The sequence below is a fragment of the Lycium ferocissimum genome, chromosome 1 (assembly GCF_029784015.1).
Source record: "Lycium ferocissimum isolate CSIRO_LF1 chromosome 1, AGI_CSIRO_Lferr_CH_V1, whole genome shotgun sequence".
Taxonomy (NCBI): Eukaryota; Viridiplantae; Streptophyta; class Magnoliopsida; order Solanales; family Solanaceae; genus Lycium; species Lycium ferocissimum.
Window position 1 is genome coordinate 19,425,536 of NC_081342.1, and position 23,126 is coordinate 19,448,661.

The following is a 23,126-nucleotide window of genomic DNA, read 5'->3' on the forward strand; positions in this document are numbered from 1 at the left end:
AAAGGAAAAGAATTCACATGGTTCGCGTATTGTTAGATTTCGATTCATTTGGAGTTAAATGATCATAATCGATTGATTAAAAATTATATTTTTGATATATAGTTAAAGAAAATAGAACAACCTGACTGTACAATTGTTTGGACGTCACTAAATTGGAGTATGTGATGGCATGGTTCTTATTTTTGTCACTAAATATTTCTGAAAAAGGTTTAGAAAATATTAAAAGCATACTACTGTCAAAAACTGATTTCTTTTCTTTTCTTTTTCTTTCCGTCTTTTGGCAAACGTGTTTGTTCCTGCATCTGCGTATGTTTTGCCTTTTTTGGTCTTCGTTGATGCTTCAACAAGAAGGAACTAGGAGACAGGTTGATTATTGTCTATGGACTACTGCTAATTTTCAATAATTTTATGGGAGGATCATGCCCATGTACTTGTAACACTAATTAATTGTTAAGATTGCCTAATTATTCTCAATATTTCAATGCACAATTATCAATATTCATGTATGTGTTGTCGTTGTGTCTTTGAAACAATATCTATAGTAATCGTACAACCTATTTCAATGAATTGTTTAATTCAAAAACGCAAAACTAAATTTTCTTTATCCCTACTCATGAGAGAAAGTTAATTTGTTGTATAGGGCATGTCTGAATTTGTTGTATAGGACATGTCTGCTTCATTTTTATTTTTATTTTATTTATATTTTTTTGCATCTCGATCTACTTATACGGCTATTGAGTGCATATGCATCTCGACCTTTTTTCAGAGGAAATTGAAGATAGTAAATACTAGTAAATGATTTTGTCTAGTCACCTATCAAGAAGGAAAAAGGAAATTTTGTACACAGTACCTATTAATGGGAAAGAAAAATACCCTATTTATACAAGATTTTTTTATAGCAATTTTAGAAGGCCTATATGATTCGAATTGTTTGCATTATGGTACTTTTTATTTGAATTGTTTTTAGCGTTCATGCACCTTCATGATAGGAAAAAATTGCATGTTAATGGAATTTAATGTGAATTCATATTGCTTATTTCAATTTGACACATGTCTGGATCGGACTTGGAGAATTGGATTCAGGTATTTAAATAAAATATCTTGAACAAAATGAATTGAATTTCAAGATCACTAGATTATGTGTTCATGGGTCCATATAGAGGCGAAGGTACATTAAAAGGTACGAGTTTGACATAATTCAGTAGATTTAGTTCAAATTATTTATTTGTCTTAAATAAATCATTTAATATATGCATATTATTAATTCGAAAATCGGTAACTAAAAAAAAAAAATTCATAAACTTCAAATCATGAATCTGTCTCTGGATCCCTAATCTCCCGAGTGATGAATCCATACCGATTAGTAATTTTGTTGACGACTTACCAAAAAAAAAAAAAAAAAGGAATCGTGTAGACTTGTCCATTAGTAACTACATGCATGTTATTAACAGAGTTAATAATAGTATCACAGGGGAAATTAACAAACTGTGGAAGGGATCAACTGATCAAGTGCCACTAGTCCTATTTTTATTTTATACTAGTAGCAGTAGATATTAAGCACTAGCCATTAGGAACAAAACCGAGCCTGTAAGTCTTATTCCATATTTTGTCATTGCCAATTTTTTAAAACTTTAGTACTTTAGCTCCTCTTAAGATTTCAAAAAATCAAACCGCCATATTGGAGAAGTCAAAATCAAAGCCGACGTCGTATAAGTTGACATGGTCCATTAATTAGTAGACTGACCTAAAAATCGAGATCTAATCCAAGTTTTCCGCAACACGAAACCCTACCTAAATCAGGGGCGGATGGAGAATATTAGATATGGGTTCACATAAACTAAATAATTTATATTTAAATTTTTTATTGGTATTAAAAAATTCATTACATATATATAAATATTGAATTGTGAACCTAATAACTCTGACGATTATGAATTTGGTTGCAAAACGCATAAACTGTAAATTTTAATTCCGGTCTCTATACACGTGTATTGATAAAGCACTACTCTAGTTGAAGTGGTCAGGTCAATTAACATCACTGCATGTTGTGGGTTTTTTCTTTTCTTTTTACTTTATGCTGAAGTGATGACAATGTTTGGTGAATGACCATGAATTAACACGAATGATTCAACTAGAAGACTAGGTGTGTATATATCATGGTGTGAATGACACTGTTGTTCACATTAAACTCACTATTGAGTTGCTGGAAAGCAATTAAGCCCTTTAATATCTCAGTATTCAACTGCCCTCCGTAGTTGTCCACATAAACTAATATCTTCAACAGTACTGTTAGCATCTTTTCTTTTATTGATAGCTTACAACATTAACTGATAATATAGGTTCTTATAACACCATCGAAAAGTAACAAAGACAGTTTTTTTTAGAAGCCTTATCATCAAATATAAAAAATAAAAAAAATAAACTGCTTTCCTCCTTAAGCTAGAGTTAAAATATAGTTTTTTCGGCGATATTTAATGTAAGTTTTGTTAGAAATCTTTTATTTTACTCCAGGGTGTTAGAAATGAAAATTGCTCCTAAAGGAATAGGCTACCTTCTCAATAATAGACTAATAGTACAGATAAATGTTGATCCTCAATTAATAATAGGGAAAAGGTGCAAATATTACTTCTCAACTTTGCGATTTAGAGCAGATAAATCTCTCATTAAAAAAATAATGCATATATACTCCTGTCATTACACAAATGACACAAATATACCTTTTCGCCGATGGATTTTTTTTTTTTTAATCATTTAACTTGTTTTTTAGTTAAAGAAATATCACGTGGCTTTATAAAAAACTTTTTTAGTAGACTTATTTTAAAGTCACGTGATAATTTTCTTTTGATGTCGGTTTGATTCGTTTTAAAAAATGGGTAGACTTATTTTATTACAAAGACAAAGATATTTTTTTAAACAAACCAGACAACCCACTAGCTAGAAAATAAATTGCCGCGTGACTTTAAAAATATAAGTCTACCAAAAAAGAATGGAAAGGCTTATTTTTTTAAAGTCACGTGATATTTTTTTAATTAAAAAATAAGCTAAATAATTTTTTGTTTAAAAACTGTCAACGAAAAGGGTATATTTGGACCATTTGTATAAGGGCAAGAGTATATATGCACCACTTTTTTAACGAGAGTATATGTGCTCTAAATTGCGAAGTTGAGGCGTATACTTGAACCTTGGCCCGTAATAATTTTGGTACGTAATTCGGTTACCCGGCTCACTTTGACCTAAAAGACAATGATAATGGTTGATTTCTCGATATAGAAAAAAGATATGCACTAGATATAAACTTCGTAATTTAACAAAATCGAGTCGCAAAAGGTAAGCACAATTACTTTTAAATAGTGATGACTTTAGCCTTTTAACTTTTACGTAGTGACCGAGAGGAAATTGAAGATCTTTTACTTGCTTTCACCAAAATTTTGCTCACCTCTTTAATTAGTTGCATTTCGAAAAGTCAAGTTGATCCAACTTATTTTTCAAAAAAAAAAAAAAAAAAAAAATGATTTCTGTCTTATTCTATACTGATGTGCAATAACATCTTTCTCGTATGTTGGCAACACTTCATTTTTCGTGGTTTTTAATTTGTTATTTTGTCCGTTTTATTTGTACCAATAATTCAATATTCGGTAAAGTGTATCAAATTTCAAATTTTATTGTTAGTGTAGTAGTATTTTACAAAATAGCATTACTTGGAGAAGTGGCAAGTGAAAATATATGTGGCAGTATGCATGGTTGATTCAAGACAAGTGTTAATCATTATTTTACCATTTCTCATCTATTATAAATAGCCTCAAGATTGCCATCCATTATTGACACACCATCACTGAGTATTAACACCAAAAAAAAAAAAAAAAAAAAAAACCAAAAAAAAAAAAAAGAATCATCTTTTTCCTTTCTTATAGCATCTCACGTCTCCTTCCTCTTCCTAATATATTTTCCCATAAAATAAATTAGTTGCTCTGTTAGTATAATTTGCTGGTAAAGTTTAATTTCTTGATTCCTATGTCCTCTAATTAATTAGAGAAGGGCTTGTTTAATTCTGGGAAACTATTTGACTTTGCTGAAATAGTTTCTTAGGACAGTGCCGAGCACGACTCAAGTCATACTTACTAAATATATTATTGTAGCAATATTTATATATTTCAGTACTGTTATTTAAAATACTATTATAGTAATATTATATTTTCAGTACTATTAGTTTGCTAAATAAATAATACTTTTATTATTGTACTAGTTTTATATTGTGGTTTTCCCAACAATCTAAGAAACTATGGCAAATAATATCATTCGTGAAATTATTGATAATAATACCGATGTTAGTGTTGTTCTGGCTACTCCTGTTTCCGTCATCTTGCCAGATGTTCATGGTGTGGTAGATGCATTAATATGTCGACAATTTAGCCAAATGATGATGCCAAAATTCAGGTATGTAAATGGACATGGTTACAAGCCCAAAGCCATTAATAAAACCTTCATGAAAAATACACCTCAATGCAAGAGAATTTTTGCGAGAAATGACAATCTCGTTAAGTCAAAATAAATTTGACTGAAGCAGATGATATAATTATTGCGGTCATTTCAGAAATAAATATTGAGGCCAATGTGATAAATTGGGTGATAGACTCTAGTGCTACTATGCATATTTGCGTAAATAAAAATAACTTTGTGTCGTACACCCAAGTTGATGAAGGAGAAGAAACTGTTTATCTTGGTGACTCAAGGACAACTCAAGTTCTTGGAAAAGGAATCAAACTCATATCTGGTAAAACTCTGGCATTGAGTGATGTGTTGCATATTCCTAATATCCGAACTAATTTGATTTCTGTGGGATTATTAGAAAAAGTTGGGGTGACCGTTTCTTTTGAAGAAAATGAGGTTGTGTTGACCAAAAATAATATTTTGGTGGGAAAAGGATCTTGTAACCATGGCCTATTTGTGCTTAATATTTCTAATGATATCAGTGAAAATGTGTCTACTTCTGCTTATATGGTTGAGTCCATTTCTTTGTGGCATGCCAGATTAGGACAGTTAATACCGCATATATAAAGAAGATGCAGTGATTGGGTTTAATATCTAGCTTAGGCTCGAATAATTTTGACAAGTGTGAAATATGTGCTGAAGCTAAAATTACTTAAAAGCCATGTTTTTCAATAAATAGAGAAACTGAATTATTATTCTTGATTCATACTGATTTAGATGATTTAAAGCAGACTATGACTAGAGGTGGTAAAAGATATTGTGTGACTTTCATTGATGATTTTTCTAGATTTACTAAGTTGTACTTGCTTAGAAATAAAGATGATGCTTTTAATGCCTTTATTTCTCATAAAATGGAGGTTGGAAATCAGCCTAGTAGAAAAATCAAAAGAATTAGATCTGGTAGAGGTGGAGAATATTTGTCCTTAAATGCTTTTTGTGAAAAAGAAGGTATTTTACATAATAACTCCGCCTTATTCACCTGAGTCTAATGGAGTAGCTGAAAGGAAAAATAAAACATTGAAGGAAATGATGAACTCCATGTCAGTCAGTTCTAATGCACCTGATAATTTGTGGGGTGAAGCTATTTTATCTGCATGTCACCTACAAAATAGGATTCCTCATAAAAGAACTGGCAAAACTCCTTATGAATTGTGGAAAGGTTATGGACCTAATTTGAAATATCTAAAAGTGTGGGGGTGCCTTGCTAAAGTTCTTTTGCCTGAACCTAAAAAGAGAAAAATAGGTTCTAAAACTGCTGACTGTATGTTTATTGGATATGCTGAACATAATGCTGCATACAGATTTCTTGTGTTGAAAAGTGATGTGCTTGAATGCAATACTATAATTGAGACAAAGAATGCTAAATTTTTTGAACATATTTTTTCATTGTCTGATAAAATTTCTCACGCACCTGTTGAAAGAAATAATGAGATTACCTCTAATGAGGAACTGAGAAGTAGCAAAAGGCCTAGGAAAGAATATTTTTCTTATGGAAATAATTTTCAAACTTTTATTGTTGATAATGAACCATCAAATTATTTTGAAGCTATATCTTCTTCTGATGCTAAATTTTTGAGAGAAGCAATAAAAGTTGAAATTGATTTTATATACATGGATTTTGACTGATTTACCTCCTGGTGCAAAACCTATTGGTTGTAAATGGATTTTCAAAAAGAAACTTAATCCTGATAGCTCTATAGATAAATATAAAGCTCGTTTAGTAGCAAAAGGATTTTCTCAAAAGCAAAATATTGATTATTTTGATACATTTGCACCAGTGACTAGAATTTCTTTTATTCTAGTTTTAATTGCCTTAGCATCAATTCACAAGCTTTTTATCCATCAAATGGATGTAAAAACAGCATTTTTAAATGGTGATTTAGACGAAGAGATTTATATGGTTCAACCTGAGGGATGTGTAGTTTCCGGACAACAAAATAAAGTTTGTAAATTAATGAAATCACTTTATGGCCTTAAGCAAGTTCCTAAACAATGGCATGAGAAATTTGATCAAGTCTTATTGAGAGACGGTTTTTCTTCTGTTGAAGTGGATAAATGTGTTTATACTAAAGAAAAAGATTATGTGATAATATGCTTATTGTAACGGTTCGTTTTTTCGCGCGGGTTTAGGGCGTAAAAAGGTTACTACGAACTCGTTGACGCTCTTTCGGACTTGTTTTGAAAAAGAGTCGCCACCTAATTTTTAGGAAATTAGGAAAACCAATTTTGAAGGGTTTATTCAAATGTAGTAAAAAAACCTTCGTAATCCAGAGTTCTAGGTAAGGGTTCTGATGATCCCCTGGGGAAGGTGTTAGGCACCCCAGTATTAAGGATCCGTACTATACGGTTGACTTTCGAATTCCAGTATATGAGTATTTGCTTAAACTGCTTATTTTGCCATAAAGAACTATCATAAATAGTTTTTTAGCATATCATTTTTCTTTTCGGAAGAATTTGAATATATCCCCTTTATTTATAGGGTATTGTAGTTTTGGATTTATTATATCCGAGTATAAATAGCTTCCTTTTATGTATAAGGAATAAGTATAAGTTGTGAAGTAAACATTGTTATAAGTTATTCTATTTTATACTCATACACCGGGGTTCAGGCTGACTCGTATTGGTACGTTTCAGTCTTATCCGGAACTTTATATTACGCGTAGGTTCTGTAATCGTTTATAAAGGCATTTGAACGAGTATATCTCGCCTGAAAATATATATTAAGTTAGGCCTATTCTGGGCCAAAACAGCATCATAAGTGAAAACCCATTCATTTGTTTTCAACTCTTTCAAAATAAGTGTTGTAACTTGAAAATTCCGTTTTTATCCAATTCTGTTTGGTGCGTATTTTGTTTAAAAAAAAAAAAAATTACCATTTTTTGTGTAAAAGGAAAGCTTGTAAAGATTAGAAGTCATTTTCCTGGGATGAGTCCATTTTATCCAAAAATTTGATTTGATTTGAAAAAAGAAAGCCAGTTCGTATTTGACTAAGTTAGAAACTTGTTTCTTGAAATTCTCTTGTTAAAAGCTGATATCCTTGTTTCAGATTTAGAGGAAAAAAACCTTATTCTTAATTTGTACATAAAATCAGTTTTGAGTTATTCCATTTACATACTTAGTCATATAAATGTTATATTTAAGTCCGTGGTTTTCTGAAAAAGCGTGCGGGGACCTAAAGTCGGCTAAACGACATAAGAATCGTTGTCCTAAGACGTCTAATTCCAATCATAAGGATTTTCCACTATAATCTGAGTTTGAATACACATTTTTACAAGTACATCAAGTTGGAAATAAGTCAACACAAAATATAAAGAGACTAAGTTAGACTAGGGGCGTGCCAAGCCCCTAGTTGGCCATTTTCACCCATGGCTGGGCCTTCAGCGCACCTTGCTATCTTTGTTGTCTTCCCTGACTCTATTTTGAAGTAGTATTCCTACTTGAGCTTAGGGCCCAAGGGGTGGTTTTATGCATTTGTGACCCGAGTGGGCGCGTGGTAGGAGGAGGAGGAGGAGGAAAGAAAAGAAAAGAAAATTTATAATCGCTGAACTTATCACTAAAGTAAATGACTAAAATGTATAAACACACACGCATATATATAAGTCAACACATATGAGACAGTATGTAAAATCATATATACATATTCAAGACAATCATGCTTAATCTATACTTACCCCTCTACCTATCTAAATGATATTCAAATTAATCCAAGACTTAGAATGGTATGGGGACTAGGTCTGGATCCCGTATTTCCGATGTCGCACAAGTTCCAAGGGGTTTCGAAGAACCCCAGGCATGGCTAACACCGGGAGATTAAGACAACCCCGAATTACCACACTTGGTCTTGGATTTATTTGAACCTTATTAGAAAAAGGCAGAGAGAGTATAGACTTTATAAAGAAAAATAGAGTACAAGGAGGCAGGCAGTACTAATTCAGTGAAGATAGGTGAGCACAGAAAATGATACACTAGGTAGATGTGGTGAGATGATTATTAAGGATCCAAGCAGCATAAACAAATCAGTGGAAACCAAAGAGATATTCAAAATGTTCTCACAATACTGAAAGATGGTAACATACATAGTGACCAAGCAGTTCTAGTATCAATCAGAGGATGGCAAGACCTATTTCAACACATGGAAATGAGCTAAAGGATAGAGGTAATGTGAATAGCAGCAGAAGGAGTAGATAGTTCAGTGCTAAACACAGCTATGGTGCAATCAAGTCACAGGGTAGTCAATAGCACAGGACAAGGAGGTTCAGAAGCAACTACAACAAACATAGGCAGTGAGCAAAAAGGGGCAAGAAGAAAGCTAAAATCATATGTGATGCAGAACTAGTTTCAGAGGTCTTGGGGAAGGTTCATGTTTCAAGTCTTGGTGGGAATGAGCCATTTATCTAAATCCAGTTTTATCATTTTTTGGGAAAAGGGCATTTAGATCGACGTTAAAAGCAAGACAAGATCATCCAATAGTTCGGACTTAGTGAGGCAAGGGTCAGGTGTGAAAGGATTAATCATTAAGGTATGCCTAATGGCATGGCGGCACGACAGATTCAAGTTGAACAACTAGCATGATGGCAAGACATACCATAAGGCCTCACACAAAGAAACTACGGGCCAAGTATATGCAACAAAGTTATCAAGCAAGGTTTGCACAATATGACATTTAATCAAGGTACATAAGTTACAAAGCAAATCGGTTCAATATCATTAAGGTATGCCTAAGGTTTAATTTTCATATGCACGGGGAATGGAGGGTAGGATCACATATACAAATATGACACTTAAAAGGAAAGCAAATGAGTAGGCTAGTGTTCATTTACATTTTTTAGTGCAAGGTTTTACCAGCATGAGTATGGGATCCCAAAATTTCAAAACAAATGGCACAAAAATCAGGACACTGGACCAATTAATCATACAAGGCACAGAGGTAAACTGAGTGAAAATAGCATTCAAAACAAAATGCAGAGACCAAGCATGTTAAGAACAGTGTTCAGAAAGGCATTCAGAGATAAATTCAATCCACATGCAAATATGCAGGACAAGATGTAGACAAGTGAAAGGACCACAGACTTAGGGAAAAAAACTACTCATGCTCAAATAGATAAGCCTTTTGAACATACAGAGGTAGGACTTGGCACTTCACACAAAGCTGCAAGTGTTCACTGATACCTCATTCATACTCTTTTAGGCATGGTATAATAGGGAGAAGAGAGGAGGAAGGGACCAACAATCACAGACCATGGTGCATACATGACATAATCAAAATGTTCTATCTTCTCAGATTTTACACACAAGCACAGTCAGGTTCAAAAGGAAATAGATAGAGACACTCTAAATCATCTTGCACAGAGAGTATATAATCAAGGCTAACTTCTTCCAATATGCAGACAATACAGATAATTATAGGCTGGCATAGATGATCTAAGCATGGTTTTAGACCCCTCCTATACATAACCAATGAAGATTCTAAATCAAGGTCAAGAGACTACTACAAGATCACTTTTCTTGCATCACAGATGGGGTAAAACAAGGAACAAGCACTGCACTTTCATAGCTGCGAGGCAGCAGACCCTCAATATTGACACAAAGTTCAAGTTAGGCCTCTAGAGCTAACTAAAAGAGATGATGCTACACTAACAGGCCTCAAGTCAAGGTGCATGTACTTGGATGGCATGATCAGAGAAAAACAGACTAATAGTTAAGAGGATTAAGCAAGCATGGGATATGACATAACCAATCATCCACTACTTCTTCTCACATGAATGCAAGGAACTAAATCAATCCAGTCATTTTTTACACCTTAACCATGAAATGCAAACAAGGTAATTTACACACAAAGCAGTATTATAATAAAACTAACTTAGTAAGGCCACATTAAGGCAAACTGTATTCATATAAGTCAAAACAAACAGGTCTTGAAGGAAGATTTTCCCTTTAAAAAAAAACACTCAAGTAAGCATTATATGTATACAACCATGGAGAAATTATGCTTACAACACTTAGAACTCTCAGAACAAGACAAGTATAATGAGAAGAAGACACATAACACACACAAGTCACACAGATCTCCCTTCACTTTGGCAGAAGCAATGGAAAGAGTACAATAGTATGGTGTGTTGAGTGAAAACAGGCACAGAGCAAGATGAGAGTGCAAACAGAAGATGCCATAACAATCAGCTCACATGAATGTACCACATCCACATGTCATAGGGGAAGGGGAAGAAAAAGGATTATACTCAACCATGAATTGACAAAAAAAAAAAAAACACTCCATGTACCATTTTAAAATAGTATAGGACAGTTAACTAGTTATCCAAATTGGTCAAAAGAGAGGTTAAGCCTAACAGCGCATTGTGTAGGTGATTTGAGTAAAATGCAAGTCAAGGATCTTGAAGGGAAGAAAAACACAAAATAATCGCGGCATGACAAGCAAAATGAAATGTGCGGGGGGAGATCACATCAAATAAAAGAAAAAGCATGGCATGTGAAAGTCCAAGAAAGAATGAGCAGAGTGAATTAGTCAAATAAAAGAAAAGTATGTGATGTTGGAAAACATAGATAGAGTGATAGAGCAAGAGGCATGTTGAATGCAAAGGGGTGAAGGGACACAGAGCATGGCACAAACAATATACAAACACCTTGGATACACATAGACATGAGGGGAAAGAAAGGGATAAGAGCATGTTGGATGGCTGAGGCTAGGGGCGGGATAAGAAGATCCTCACACAACACACATGTTTATCATAAAAAAAAAAAAAAAACTTATCAACGAAAGGAAATCACACAATATGGGCGGTGCACACATGTGCACACAACATAGGGCAGGGGGGTGCACACACAAGGCATAAGGCACATACTAATGTAGACAAGCACGGGGAGAGAGCGAAATCATCGAGATCCCTCATGCACACAAGAAGAGCACCTTGCTCATCATTTTTTCAAACAAACAAAGATGGTCATCGGTCATGATCCTAGCAAAATCGAACTAGATCTTAAGTACCTTTATGCTTGTAAATGGGAAAGAACTTCAAACCAAGAGATATCACACTAATGCCCTCTTTAATGCTAGGATAAAACCAGAACAAGCTCCACATTTAAGTCTTACTAAGACAACACAAGAATGTCAAGATAAGGAAAAATTAAGAACCATACAAACCTCAACCAACTGGGGATGCTATGCCATGGACATTCTTAGTGAAATCAGACACACGAAGCAATGCAACCAAGATGAAGGGGCTAAGCAGCATGTTCAGGGATCCAAACAACAACATAGGTAACTAAAGGAAGACCATGATTCATTGTTCTTACTTAGGCATAGACTAAGCCAAACTATCCTTACAAAAATGGGGTAATAGGCTTAATACACACAGAAGCAGTTTCATATGATCATCACAAACTCAGGCAAGCTTATTCCATTAATCAAAAAAAAGAAAGCAAGATTATTCAAGAGACTTCACACCTATTCTGTCAAATCTGTAGTCTCACAACCAAACATGAATCACTGAAATCCTACATTATTCTAAACCACCTATCCCAAACCTTAAACACTTGATTATCACAAATTAATCTATATAACCGAGCATACAAAGACTAAACTATGTAACTAGCATATAAAACGAAACCAGCCAAATAGAAAGTATGTATAAACTAAGGGAAAAACAATAAATAAATATAAAACTACCTTTTGCTGGCACAACCTTGATCAAGAATAGACTTGCAAGCTCCTCCAACTCCCAAACTCAGCCAAGACAAAACACAAAATGAATTTTTTTAACGGAAGAGCAAATTTAAAAGCTCTAAAATGCACTAAAATTTTAACTAATGCTTTTAACTCGAAATCTCAAGTATAAAGCTTTGTTTTTCCAGATTTAATCTCTTAAACCTTTCAAAACTAATTTTACACTTTTTAAAGCTTGGAAATTCTTTCTTTTTTAAAACTTCCAAAAGCTATTTTTTTTTTTTTTGAAACATGGGGTTCTATTTATAGAACCCCAAAAATAACTTTCTCCAACCAACCCAACGATGTGGGACTTACTCCAACGTTAACATAGTCAAGTTTTAGCCTTTCCAACAATGAAGGCAATCAAAGGAAAACGACAATAAATGGTTCTTACAACTGTAAAATGGAGTAAAAAAAAACATAAATACATGGATTGTAACTTATAGGGGCTGTTTTGAGCAAAAGTCTTAGAAAAAAGGACTAAGCTTTTAATGCTTCGTCCTTTTCTCGCCACCCGACGACGTCACAGTGTTGGTGGTAATAGTGAACGACGATTTGACCCAACGTAAAAGGGGGGAAAGGGTAGGGTGAGGGGCGGGTAGGGGTTTTCACCCTAGCCCCTTTAGAAAATAACAAATGACCCCCCCCCCCCCCTCGTGTTTGTGTTATGCTGAGGGAGTATTATAACTCGGTTGGGCCGGGTCAGCCCTTAATGGGCTGGACCTGGCCCCCCCTTTATTTAATTTTGAAAATTATATTTGTATATCACATATGTATATACGAGTATATCGAGTGTATATACACTCGTAGGGGCAAAATAGGTATTTTACTAATATTGGCTAATATTTAAAGTAATTAGTCGTAGTAAAAACAAATACAACAAAGTCAAATAAAAGGCGTAATTAAATTAATAAGCGATTTAAAACTCATTTTGCAAAAATAGCCCTTAATTGACGGAGGGTTGCAATTATGGCCAATCTTTGTAATTAATTGCAGAAATATCCTTACAATTAACTATTTGAAAATGTAGCCTTATTTTGGTATTTAATTTAACCAATTAGGACTAATTTGCATTAACGTCCTTAGTTAATCTGCCCATGGCTTGGACATTTCAATTAAGGCCGTCCCAAATTCAGAATTTGCAAAATTGATCCCAGTTGTATTGAACCATGAGTTGGTTAATTATGAGGTGATCATTTATGCAAGAATAACAAGAATTAGGCTAAAAATCATAATTTTAAACAATTTTTCCAAAATTGGCTCAAACACACATATATAGTAATAATTCAAAGCTCGAGGGGTAAAAGTGGTAAATTCTTTTAATTACTCAAATTTCTTGGATATAAATAAATAAATTTCCTATTATCTAATTTTCTTGATTTTACTGAATTAAATGAACAATTGTTTGAAATTGTTCTGCTGTTGCTGAATTATAGAAAATACTATCTGTAAAATGATGATAAATTTTTGAATAATTAATAAAGCTTTGAAGGTTCCCCTATTAATTTATGGAAGTAAAATGTTAACCTGAATAATTGTTTAAAATTATTTAAAATTTTTGTAAGTGTGCAAAATTATCTTATTTATTATCCAAGGACCCTCAGTAAATAAATTAAATTACGGGAGGTCAAAAATCGGTGTATCTTTTGGAAGAAGAATTCTCCAACGGCGGTGATACTCGTTGGGGATCTGATTTTAAGACCTTCGAAAATTTCATGATTATATTTTCTTCAATTGCTAATGTGATTAAAGATATGAAAGAAGATTCTCCACTCAAGCTTGATAAACTTGCAGCAGGAAATCTTTCGGATAATATTCAAGAATTTGAATTTGTCTTTATTGTGCATTTGATGTTCAAGATGTTGCTTTTTAAAAATGAATTGAGCAGAGCTTTAGAAAAGAAAGATCAAGATATCATCAATGCTATGGAGTTGCTGAATCTTGCAAAGATAAGATTGCAAAAAATGAGAGAAAGTGAATTGGAGTCTATGATGGATGAGGTTTATTCATTTTGTGGCAAACATGATATTTTGATTCCCAAAATGGTTGATGACTGTCCAAGGTTGAAGCGTAAGAGGTCCGGAGTTTCATATTTACATCACTTTCATGTGGAAGTATTTTATGCGGTTATTGATTTGCAACTTCAGGAGCTCAATAATCGTTTTGATGTTGCGACTAGTGACTTACTCCTTGGTATGGCTAGTTTGAATCCCGTTGATTCATTTCCTAATTTTGAGAAGAATAGGATAATGAAGTTGGCCGGGTATTACAAAAGTGAGTTTGGTGATAACCAACTTCGAGATCTCAGTTACCAGCTTGATAGTTTCATTGTCTATGCTCTACAGCGTGATAGCAAGTTTCTCAACTTGAAAGGGATTAAGGATCTTGCTATTGTGATGGCAAAAACAAAATTGATCAAACTTGGTCTCTTGTTTATTTACTTGTGAAGCTGACATTGATTTTACCTGTTGCTACTGCAAGTGTGGAAAGAGCATTTTCCTCAACGAAACTCATAAAAAATGATCTACGCAATAACATTGGTGAAGAATTTCTGAATGGTTGTTTAGTTTGTAAGATAGAGCATAAGCTATTTGCAACTATAAACAATGATGCTATTATGGATCGTTTTCAAAGGATGAAGCCTCGTCGAGTAGAATTGTAATAGAAGGGTTGTTTAGTTTTTTGGATTTTATTAGTTCTTTAGTCTTATAATAGGCCCTTGGATTTGTCAGCTCTTTAGACTTATGATAGGTTTTTGTTATCTTTGTATGAGTTGATATTTCCTCTTCTTTTGTAACTATGCATCTCTTTGATGCCATTGTAATTTATAAAACAACTTACTTCATAAAAAAATGTAATTAATTATCTTTTGCTCGGGAAGTCGATGTCACTATAAATTTTTATATCATATCTTAAAAGCAATGGTGAATCCATCCTCATGAAATTCTGGATTCGCCTCTCTGCCCAGTTGTATACCTAGCATAACATTTTCCCAAAAACATATCACCATAAACACCACCATCACACTCTTTTTTCAACCGTTCGAACGCCTCAGATAAGCAATCTTGACATTGGGCCATACTCAAATCACCCACACATTAGGCCATAGGATGTGTGGTCTTTAAATTTTGCCCCTCATATTTGAAATGTTTAAATTTTGCCCTTCGGCTAACACCCATAGGTTCCAGGTTCGAACCCGTACGCGGTCGAAATTTTAAAAAAAAAAAATTCGCAAAGGCGGTTTAAATTTCGCTATATGCCAACAGGCATACATTGTTAAGGAATTACACATTTATCGGACCGGCATCTAAATGCCTTATGGGCGGACTTGGCGTAAGTATGCCGGGTCCGAGCATAACTTTGATAATTCCTTCACTGAAGTTATGCTTGGTGGGGGCATACTTTTAATGGAGCAAACTTTTATGCGGACCCGACATAACTTTGTGAAGGAATTATCAAAGTTATGCGGACCGACATACTTTATGCCAAGTACGCCCATAAGGCATAAGTATGTCGGGTTAGGCATAACTTTGATAATTCCCTTCTGAAAGTTATGCGGTGGGGACATACTTTTAATGGGCAAACTTTTATCTTGGACCGGCATAACTTTGTGAAGGAATTATCAAAGTTATGCGGGACCGCGGCATACTTATGCCAAGTCTGCCTGAGAGCATAAGTATGCGAGATCCCGGCATAACTTTGATAATTCATTAACAAAAGTATCTTAGGTCCGGCATAAGCGAAATTTAAACTCTTGCAATTTTTTAAAATTTTGATCGCGCGTGGTTCGAACCTGGAACCTATGGGTGTTAGCAGAAGGAGCAAATTTTAAAGATTTCAAATATGAGGGGCAAAATTTAAAGACCACCCCAAACGAAGGGCACTCCGCGCAAAAAAATGTAGGCCATACCTTGTACATCCTCTGACCCACCAACCCTATAAAGCCCATTACTTCCCATTAGGCACCCCCAGAAGGGCAATTCGCAGAATTGCCCTTCTTTTGGGGTGGTCTTTAAATTTTGCCCCTCATATTTGAAATCTTTAAAATTTGCCCTTAGGCTGGCACCCGTAGGTTCCGGTTCGAACCCACGCGCGGTCAAAATTTTAAAAAAAAAAATTCGCAAGGCAAGTTTAAATTTCGCTATCTGGGACCGGCATACTTTTGTTAAGGAATTACCAAAGTTATGGGACCGGCATACTTATGTTGTGCGAGGCGGTGGCGTAAGTATGTGGGTCCGACATAACTTTGATAATTCCTTCACAAAGGATATGCGGTCCGGATAAAAGTTTGCCCGTTAAAAGTATGCCCCACCCCGTAACTTTGTGAAGGAATTATCAAAGTTATGTCGGACCGTACATGCGCATACTTATATGGCGGACTCGGCATAAGTATGCCGGTCCGGCATAACTTTGATAATTCCTTCACAAAATTATGCTTAGGGGTCCGGCGTAAAAGTTTTCCCGTTAAAAGTATGCCCCCGCGCATAACTTTGTGAAGGAATTATCAAAGTTATGGGACCGACATACTTATGCCAAAAATACGCCCATAAGGCATGAGTATGCGGGTCCGCATAAAATTTGTAATTCCTTAACAAAAGTATGCGGGTCCCGCCACACGCGACTCAAATCTTGTCTTGCGATTTTTTTTTTTTAATTTTGCTTGAGCGGGGGTTCGAACTCGGAACTGCAACGAAAGCTCAAAGTTGCGTGCGAAGGGCAAAAATTAAAGACCGACGATATGAGGGCGTAATTTAAAGACCACAAATATGAGGGGCAAAATTTAAAGACCACCCCAAAAGAAGGGCACTCCGCGCAAAAAAATGCCCCCAGAACAGCATCCCTTCGGCCCATTTCATCTAAATCAAACCCATTAGATGGCCCACATTTTTTCATCACCACAGTTTTATCCTCTTGAGTCCAAAAAAGAGCTATTATCATACTTTACAAAACACCTTGTAATTGTAGAGCTCCACCACAAGTCTGTGGACACAACTCGGTGAGTTGACTCATGGAGCGCGCTAGACACGTGGTGCAATCCGGCATGGACAAATCTCCTTGGCATTGATATAGACCGTTGATCATGTCTTGTTGGGTGGACCCCACTATGCTATGTTTGTTATACGATGAATAAGTTGCTGAGTTGACTGGGAAAGTGAGTAGTGAGTTGAGATTTGACTCATAAGGCGAGTTGGGTGAATATTTTATTTGTGAAGCAAAGAGAAAACTTCACACGAGATCTTAGTTACCTACAATTAGTTGACAAATCGGACTCAGGAATTTGTTGTAGAATGTGAAAGTGATTGGGACTTTTCTCTTAAGTCACTCTTTAGAAGTCTTTCACTTTTTTTTTTTCCAGCATTTATTTAAAATATAATACAAAAATAGGTAGATCTAAAATAGGGAAGAGGTGGAAAGGGTACAAGGAAATTGACATGATTGTTACCATCAACTCGTGCCATGTCAAACAGATTGTCCCCTCCTGCAACGTGATGATCATTTTCTTTGATTTGCTGGTCCTACCGTTCCATTCTATACCAATGTATTTGACTTGACACGAAATTTATGAAATAAAGGAAGATTTTTAAAATTTGTGATCCAAAACAATCTATAGAAATTTATGTGGCTAGAAATTATTTCATTAAAGGTAAAAAAAGGTAAATTTAAAGTTGAGTTTTTACTAAATATAGATGTTATTCTTTTTGAGACTGACTAAAAAGAAAAGAGTATCATATAAATTGGGACGGAAAGAGTTTTTTTTTTGTTTGTTTTATATTTGCTTTTATATATTTTCTTGACAGTTTAAGAATAAGTTCAAATAGCCGAATAAGTTGGACGGGATTCTATTTCTAGTCTTTTAATCTGGGTATCAATTTGGCACCTAGACATGCTCCAAAATCCAAATCACCACTTTAAATCAGTATTTTAAAAGGTGGGGACATGAGGCAGGGTCTTTTATTTAGTATGGGATGAGACGTAAGTCCCGAGGCATGGGGTATAAGTCTCATAGATCTTTGCATTATTTATTTATAATATAGTAAAATAGTATAATAACTCAAAAATTATAGAAAATACATTAATAGTTTTTAAAAAAAAATTAAAAATATGATTAAAGAAACTCCTAGAAAAAAAAGTTCTAACATGAGTTTACAAGTACAAATAATACAATGATATAAAAGTTATTATGAGATCCAAATCAACTCTAACATCTTAACTCTCATACAATAAAGAATCAAAATTTCTTAAAATGTATACTATGTTACTATGCAATTTACCTCCCTAAAAAAAAAATCAATAAACTTTATTAATATTATAATGAAAACATCACTCCTTCATGAATAAAAATAAAATTACTTTTAAATAGCAAAAAAAAAAATATATATATATATATATTAATTTTGAGACATAGGAAAAACACATGAAGACTAATGACAAATGAAGATGTAAAATTCGGCGATGTATTTTTTAGAAAAAAGTTAAGTGATATTCACTTTCACGGTGCTCTCAAATAGTAATATTCAATACTACGACTTGTTATTTGCGTTACTCTCAATCTTCTTATTTCTATAAATGATAAAGCTACTATTAAGCATCATTCATTTATTAAAGAACTAGTTTTAATGTACGTGCATTACACGTGTGTATTGCGTTAATTCAAAAAATTGTATACAAGAAAAATGAATTATATAAAATATAAAATGATATTAAATAGTTGTGAAACTTTATTTAAATAAGTAAATGGAAATTAATCATATTTAGCTAGATCAATATAAGAGAAGAAATCATGCCATACAGAAATCTCCGAACATATAATGCAAGCACTGATAGGTTAAAATATTAAAATAAAATATTATGAAAAATATAAATTCAAACAGGAAATACATTTTGTCACATTGTTGATCAACCCATAGCTTCTTCCTTCGGGTATCACAAGAATGTTATAATCAATTTGAGTACCAACATATATAGTCTATCACTTCAGGCTAAAATTTGAGTACCAACATATATAGTCCGACACTTCAAGCTAAAATCTAAATATTAAAACAAGATAATCTTAATTAGTTACCTCGCCTAATAATTATACCAAAATTTTTAAACACACTCTTTTATTTGTTGTGATTAATAAACTATTATTGTCATTCATAAAAGGCTCCTAATTCTGATTAATATGTGAGGTTGTCACCTCTCTCTCAACCAACCTTTAAAGAATAGATAATATATGTATATTTAAACTTGTGGGTTTTGACCGAACTTATCTTTCTATAGCATCTTTTTTCTCTTACTATTAAATTTTCCCGCAAGTTCTCCTTCAGGGTGAAAAATGATTTTCACCCCCCCAACTTTATTTAAAAAATCAAACTCCCCTCAACTTTGAATAATAGACATTCCCCCCCCCCCCCCCCCCCCATCCTATCCTTCAATCCTCCATTTATGTAATACCTTTTCATATTAGAATTTTATTTAAGTATATTAACATTATAAGTAGAATAATACATTTATGAATTTGTCACAAAATCTAATGCTATTTTTTGTGATTTTTATTTTATTTTTTATAACTAACTTTTGTATCCATCACCAAGTAAGCTGTACAAAGAAAAAAAAATTGCATGGCCAACACAGCCAACTATACAGGTCTTAAACACTACTAACTCACTCTACTAAACAGTAATCTAGCTAAAATTAGAAACTAGAGTCAAAACCAACAAGACTGTAACTTTAAACTACTCCAGCCAGTGGCTCTAACACTTGCCATATAAGAAACTTCTCTACAAATGACTTCTATTCCTCTGGATTACATGTTCAAACTTTCTCCGATTCCTTTCCATCCATATGGAGTGTATAACCTCTACATAGATATGTTTGAAAATCTGAGTTGCAACTGATCTTTCCATTGCATTTTGGATGGCTCAAGTCAGGTGTTGTTGCCAGTTTCTAGGCATATAAGCTTCTCTGTCCAGCCACTTCAAAACTCTATTCCATACTGTTACAGCAAAAGGGCATTCTTCAAAGATGTGATCTCGGGACTCCATCTATACTTGATAGAAAACACATGCTGGATTAACATTAATGCCCTAGCTGAGTAATCTATCAGTAGTTAGGAGTTTATTCTACACCTGTAACCACATAGTGAACTGAGCCTTAGGTCGGGCAACATTCCCAAACCTTAAGCACTTCCAAGTGACTCTAATGTTATTGTTTAGTAACTGCAGATAGGACTGCTTGATTGAAGGCTTCCCATTCCCACAATTCTGCAAATGAGGTCTGTCTCTTCTAGCATCAAATATTTTCCTTAACATCCAACAAGACTGCTTAGGCACAGGCACTTCCACAATTGTTGCCCCTTTATGTGGTAGGAGTGGATCCATTTGATCCAAACTTTATCAGTCTTGTGCTCCACATCCCAACAGATCCTGGCAATTGCAGCCCTATTCCATATGTGAATGTTTTGGCTTGGACTCCTGATGCTTTGGAGAAAACCAGAAAGCATTGGTGAAGTGCCATTATAGATGGTAAATCTCCCCTAGAAAACATCAATAGGTCATCAGGAAAACATAAGTGGGTGATTCTAAGTCTGCTACAATTGGGGTGATATTTAAAAGTGTGCTCCTTGCGAAGGCAGTTTAAGCTCCTACTTTAGTATAGCATAGCAAGTGCAAAGAGATAAGGGAAAAGAGGATCCCCTGTCTCAGTCCTAGCAACATCAAATTAAAGGCAAAGTAGGTTCCCCATTAATGATAATGGAGTAGTTATTTGTCTGCATACATTCAAGAATCCAATTGGAAAACTTCACAGGAAAGCCTACTTCATCCAGCATTTGCTCCATAAATTTCCACTCGACAGAGTCATAAGTTTTTTGTAAGTCAACCTTAAACATGCATCTAGGAGAAATGTGTTTCTCAGTATAGGACTTCCCCAGCTCATGTGCTAGGATAATGTTGTCTGAAATTTTCCTTCTTGGGATAAACCCTGCTTGTGCCTCACAGAGAATATAAAACATCACCTTTTGCATTCTGTTTGCCAGGACTTTAGATATAATTTTATAGAGCACAGTACAACAAGCATTGTCCTATAGTCTTTGACACCGACTGGAGCTTCAATCTTTGGCACCAAAGTTATTACAGTACAGGTCATTGCTCTATATAGCTTACCAGTCTCAAAAAAATTATTTATAGCTGTTATGACACCTTCCTTAATGATATGCCATATCTTCTTGTAGAAGAACGCATTGTAGCCATCCACTCCAGGAGTTTTATCATCAGTAATAACATTTAATCCTTCAACTATTTCCTGCTCAGTAACATTTGCACACAAAAGTTGCTGCTGATCATGAGTCAACTTAGGCCCTTTGTTGATAACTTCCTTGTCTACTACATCTAACACAGGTGTGGAGGACCCATCAAACCTTTGTAAAATTGGATAGTTTCATCTTTTACGGTATCAAGAGTGCTTAACTTGATTCCATTAACACCAGTACATTCTGAAATTTGCTTCCTCTGGCTCCTCTCCTTGACTACAGCAGAAAAGTACTTTGTATTTGCGTCACCTAGTTTAATCCACCTGGATCTAGGTTATTTTAATATATTTTTTGGTTAAATAGTATCTTTCATTAATGACCAAAATATTTACATACAAAGAAGAAGCAGTTTTGGACAAACTGCTATCCTCAAAGAAGTCCTCTAATATCTACTCTACTATACTTAGCTAACTATTGAATTCACTTGCAACCAGTAGATTAGGATTTACATCTTTCATTACAAGAGAAGATAAAATAATAAGTAATTTGCAGCTATGGAAATGTATTCAGCCTCTGCAAAGCAGCATGCCATTTAGCATTAGCTCGCCCTCTTGTGTGTAAATGCATGACCATTTCCTTCAGCACCAGAGCAGCTATTAGTGCACCTTGCCGAAACTTGATCTTGTTCCTTTCTCTCTAAATAACATCAACAATCATAGCAAATGCACAACTAGAAATCTCAGCCAAACCTGCTTTCTCTTTAGCTAAGTTGCAAGCCCATTTTACCTCTGTGTTCCAGTCCTGAATGGTTCTCTGATAGCCTAACCATACTCACAACCTATTCCAAAGATTGTTAGTCCGCTGACACTCAAAGAATAAGTATGTGAATGTCTCCCTATTCTGGCCACCAAAAGCATAATCAGGTGGAACCTGAATGCCAAATTTCAGTAGTCCATTCACAGTTGCTAGCCTTTGATGTAAAGCTACCCAAAGAATGAACTTGTATCTGGGATATATCCTATTGCAGAGTATTGCTCTTCCATTAAACTTTGGGATGTTGAGGTAGCAGTTTCAAATACATCTTCCTGATAGAGAAAATTTGTCCATGTTGAGCTGCAACCAAAGAAGTATTTAAAGTACCAGGATTTGTTTGCCCTTGCAATACTAACTCCCTAGGTGCCAGTATCTTTCTCACCACCCAAGATGCAGTCTTAGGTATTGATAGTGTTTCTAAGCTGTTTGCTTTTATATAATAGCTATGGATCCATTGGATCCATAGACAGTATTTCTTCCTTGCCACATTCAACAACTGCTTTAGAATAGTAACTCTATTCTAAAAGTAGAGATTGATTACCTTTAAACCACCAGCAGTATATGGCAAAAACACAATATCCCAAGCCATTAAAGCCTTCTTAGAGATAGTAACAGCCCCTATCCATAGAAAAGTTCTACATATTTGTTCAATGGCCTTTATAGCTTTCTTGGGAATCAGGAAAATTTGTGCCCAGAAAGCTTGGACATCAAACAAAACTGACTTGATCAACTACAACCTGCCTGCATAAGAAAGAGGTTTTGCAGACCAACAAGTAAATCTAGCAGTAACCTTCTCAATCAGGGGCAGGTATTGATTGACACTTAGTTTCTTTAACACTCTGTAAATCCAGGTTAGATGTGAATGTGTTAAAT

General features: G+C 34.5%; 1 protein-coding gene and 1 pseudogene across 1 annotated transcript; one reads left to right on the forward strand and one right to left on the reverse strand.

Moving 5' to 3' along the window:
- The first annotated feature begins 13,962 nt into the window (after window positions 1-13,962).
- Window positions 13,963-14,870, forward strand: LOC132063107 (uncharacterized). The gene is made up of 2 exons (XM_059455537.1): window positions 13,963-14,607; window positions 14,658-14,870. Exons 1-2 carry the CDS (start codon window positions 13,963-13,965, stop codon window positions 14,868-14,870), a joined length of 858 nt encoding a protein of 285 aa, XP_059311520.1.
- A 274-nt stretch (window positions 14,871-15,144) lies between these two features.
- On the reverse strand, window positions 15,145-20,571 carry LOC132063115 (plasmodesmata-located protein 7-like; annotated as a pseudogene).
- Between the last annotated feature and the right edge of the window lie 2,555 nt (window positions 20,572-23,126).

Excerpts from the sequence above, each read along its gene's own strand:
- LOC132063107 (XM_059455537.1), top strand. The coding sequence starts at position 13,963 with ATGAAAGAAGATTCTCCACTCAAGCTTGATAAACTTGCAGCAGGAAAT. Across the intron at positions 14,608-14,657 it reads AGGATCTTGCTATTGTGATG|CTGACATTGATTTTACCTGT; the intron begins GCAAAAACAAAA and ends TTACTTGTGAAG.